The sequence below is a fragment of the Microtus ochrogaster genome, unplaced genomic scaffold, assembly GCF_000317375.1.
Source record: "Microtus ochrogaster isolate Prairie Vole_2 unplaced genomic scaffold, MicOch1.0 UNK19, whole genome shotgun sequence".
NCBI classification, from domain to species: domain Eukaryota; kingdom Metazoa; phylum Chordata; class Mammalia; order Rodentia; family Cricetidae; genus Microtus; species Microtus ochrogaster.
Genome location: NW_004949117.1, coordinates 5,435,492 through 5,439,600, shown reverse-complemented (window position 1 = coordinate 5,439,600; position 4,109 = coordinate 5,435,492). Strand labels below are relative to the sequence as shown.

The following is a 4,109-nucleotide window of genomic DNA, read 5'->3' as shown; positions in this document are numbered from 1 at the left end:
GAGAGGAGAGGAGAGGAGAAGAGAAGAGAAGAGAAGAGAAGAGAAGAGAAGAGAAGAGAAGAGAAGAGAAGAGAAGAGAAGAGAGAGGAGAGAGAGGAAAGAGGAGAGGGGAGAGAACCCAAGAAAAATTGATGACTCATGAGCTCATACTCTTTGGTTGGCATTTTTTGATATGGTGGAAACAAAGGAGGTACAAAACTGAAATGATCAGGTCCTGAAAGTATATTCTCAAGCAGAATAGCCTTTCACGAGGCAAGGCAGCCATCAATGGTCCCATTCTCTGGTACACACATCTCAACTACTGGCTTGTGGGTTAGCTGTGCCTTTATCTTGAAAAGCTCTCCCCCCCCCCCCGCCCCGCATCAAGCTCTGGTTTTCCCTTTGCCAACCTCCCCAACTTCCACCTTCTCCTAGTCTGTTATGTTTCAAACTATAGTTCTTCACCTTTATCTGCTGAACTCCAAGAAAGAGCAACACTCCCTCAGTTGCCTGCAATGTATGTTCAGGGTCTATAATCCTATAATACAAAGTTATCAGTGGCATCAACTTTCATCCAGCTGAAATATTTTCAGGGTTAAGGACACTCTGGGCTGGCTGGACACCCTGTGGTCCAATCCACCCCTCATATGCTCTGTAGTGGCAGGCTAAGGTTGTACTATCTATTTCTCTGTATGTAGATCATGTTAGCCTCAAACTCAGATTTCTGAATGCTGGGATTGAAGGTGTGTACCACCAGGCACAACTTTACCTTACAGGTTCCTTAGAGCACTCCCTCTTGGGAATCACAGGACTGATCTAACACCATTTTACAGGTAAAGGCACTTTCAAGGAGAAAGGAGAAAAAGTTTGTCTTAGGTCAAACAGAGAACCAGAAAGGCAAAATTGGAAGCCTGTCTGACTCTCCAACTGGGCTCTCACTACACTAATTTGTTCTCCTCTAGTCAACTCAGTTCCTGCTCCAGGGCCTCCTGTTCCTCACACTGTCCTTCCTGTGATGGCAATGTCACTCTGTTGCGTTTGTTTTAAAACATTCATTGCCCACATGAATCCAACTGTCTTGCTTACTATGTCATCCCTACCCCGTACTCCTGACAGAGGTACCTCCATGTTGCTGCTGAATGAGCCCTGTATTAGCCTACATGCTGCCAATCATTTATTACGCAAGCTTACGTGCTCTCAGAGGACAAGAACTGTCTTATTAATTTAGGACACTTAGGGAGATTTGAATCACCGTGATACTTCTAAAACTTTAATATCAACTGTAGCTCATCTCCCTGTACAGACACAAGCATCAGGGTGAATCTTATGCAAATAATAGTATAACTATGAAATGCATAATTTACAAACAGTCCAGCTGGGTGGTGGTGGTGGCACACGCCTTTATCCCAGCATTTGGGAGGCAGAGGCAGGTGGATCTCTGGAAGTTCTAGGCCAGCCTGGTCTAAAAGAGCAAGTTCTAGAACAGCCAGGGCTACACAGAGAAACCCTGTCTTGAAAACCAAAAATAAACAAACAAACAAAAACAAAATTCTAGCTTCCTTAGTTGGGAGATTTGAATTTAAAATTATATTTTTCACCATTTAAATATTCCTGTAGGCTATAGTTCTTTGTAAACTACTAAACTCAGTGTATTTATTCTTTAAACAAGAATGTGAGCTATCCAAAGGAAGTGTACATATGGTTAGGACTGTGTATAAAACAGTAATTTTGAAATTTCCAAGAATTCTTGGGAATACTGATTCAGTCATTGTCCCTGAATCTCAAAGGGTTACATGCCAGGAATTTAGAAAACCTGCTTCCTGTTAAAGTGTGTCACAATTTAAAAAGGCACCGTTGCTGCTGAATAGACACACTAAAAAAGCTAAAAATATTATAGTAAACACAATTATTTGTAAATATAAATTAGCTTTTCATTTTTATTTTAAAAACAATGCCATTTCCAAATACAAAAAATAGGCTTATTTTTAAAGAATCCTTTAGATATAGCTTTGATCATAATGTTTTATTTACCAAGAAAATAGATTTTAATACACTGACAGTTGTTTATGAGAAAAATTAGTATTATTTCAGCATCCTCTTGGGGTAGGCCTTTACACCTGGAGATCTATGACGACACAGAAATCAAATCAATAATGGCCATGAACGTAATTTGTATTTCAATGTGAATCTGAGCAACCAATGTAGAGAGATCATTTATTTGGGATATGGATCCCTAAGTCTAAAAACTGAGGACATAAAGAATGCTTGCGTCTACTCAGTTCCCACAAGCTCACAGCAACCCTCCCTCTGAGCTGACCCAGCATTTCTGCTGACTGGCTTGTGACCACACATGCTACAGAGGCTTCACCGGATCCTGAGTCCAGACTCTTTACACTCTGACCACATATTGTTTATGGACAAAAACCAAGGCTGGGATCCAGAATCACATTATAAATAATTAACAACGGGACAGCAAAAGGTGCCAGAGACTTCTCAGAACAAAACATCTTCATTCAAAATGGGCTGGATTTGGGTAAGTCCCTTGAAATACAGTCATTCTTGTAAGAGGCCAGCTCCTTGCTATTGCACATGGGTCAGTTTTAAAGCCAATCCAGGCAAGAGTTCAGACACATCAACATTCATCCAATTATTTACAAAAGTCGTGGAACAGCTTACACGTGAACAAGGAAAGGGAGGGTCTGGCACATTCTCACAGGCTCACGGCAGCCACTGCAGGGGGAGGCAGCCAAGCTCCCACATAGGGAGAAGCACAGAGCAGAAAACATTGAGATTTTCAGGCCTCTGACTTCCCGTACAGACAGATGCTGAGTATGAGCTGTGCTGCTGTGATCCTCTCTGAGGTTTGTGTTTGCTGCAGCTTCAAGCAGATGCACTGGAATCTTCTTTTAGCTTACTTTCTTTTCTCTAAGGTCACACAAAAGATGTGAGACATTTTCATAAACCACAAAGGTGATACAGCAGGCTGGAGTCACTCGAATCAAATTGGGAGCAATGCCTTTGTAAAATCCGCTGATGCCTTCTTTCCTAAAGGAGGAAGAGACACAAGCCAGCAACACGGCATTAACACGGGGCACACAAAGAGCAGACAAGCCTCACCTACTCACACGTGGGTGTGGACAAGCCATGCACACAATGCCCTGAGGGAATATAATTCATGTGTCATTCACGTAACTTATAAACTAATGGAGGAAGAGGGGAAGGACGCCTCTGAGAAGGGACGGTGCTGTCTGTTTGGTGAGTCACTCACATGGTTTACAAGGATGTGGTGCTGGAGGTTTGGCAGATCTAAGGCAGGCCCTTGACTGCTTCCCATGGCGGTCGGGAGTGGTGGTTCGGGCCTATAACCCTAGTACCCGAGAGGGAGGCTGAGGCAGGAGACTGTTATAAGTCTGAAGTCTCTGAAGCTGCCCTCGACTAGACAGTATGTCTCCAATCTCTAACTGATCTCAGTGACACAACATTAGAGTAAGGCCTAGTAATGTGCAGGTATCAGACAGTGTTTCTTAACGTGAACTCAGTGCAAATGCAGTCTCTTCAGGTCTTTTGTGATTAAAGGGAAATGCAAGGAAAGTCGGCCTATAATCATTTAATTATTTTCATGCATTATCTCTTCTACTTACAGGGGCAAGTACTGGTAAAAGTTAAAGGGCCAGCAGCAGATACAGGCCTTTTCAAACAAATTTAACTAGCTTTCTGACTTTTTATATCCAATGTCAATCAAGTATTTTGTGACTTAAATTCTGCTGATAAGTTTTCAAAGCACTGACAACTGTTTCATTGTTTTTTTATAACAACTCTGTGAGCCCAAGCAGTTTCATTTAACAGAGAAAGGCGTGAGTGACGCCGTGTACTTACAGAAAATGGGAACGTAGGCACAGCCAACTGTGTCTTTTCCACAGCAAACTGGCCAGTCCTAAAAATCTTGAATACAGTGCAAAGTCTAGGCACACTCTCACCCCATCTTTATATACGGAGTGGACAGTCTAGGCACTCTCTCACCCCATCTCTATATACGGAGTGGACAGTCTAGGCACGCTCTCACCCCATCTCTATATACGGAGTGGACAGTCTAGGCATGCTCTCACCCCATCTCTAGGTATGGAGTGGAC

General features: G+C 42.7%; 1 protein-coding gene across 1 annotated transcript in view; it reads right to left on the bottom strand.

Annotated features, from left to right (window-relative positions):
• Positions 1–1,938: 1,938 nt before the first annotated feature.
• The window catches only part of Slc25a32 (solute carrier family 25 member 32), a 15,964-nt gene continuing 13,793 nt past the window's right edge, over positions 1,939–4,109 (bottom strand). Inside the window, exon 7 of the mRNA XM_005367537.3 lies at positions 1,939–3,024. Within this exon, the coding sequence (XP_005367594.1) occupies positions 2,886–3,024 (139 nt within the window). The 3' untranslated portion in view covers positions 1,939–2,885. The remainder of the gene's footprint in view (positions 3,025–4,109) is intronic.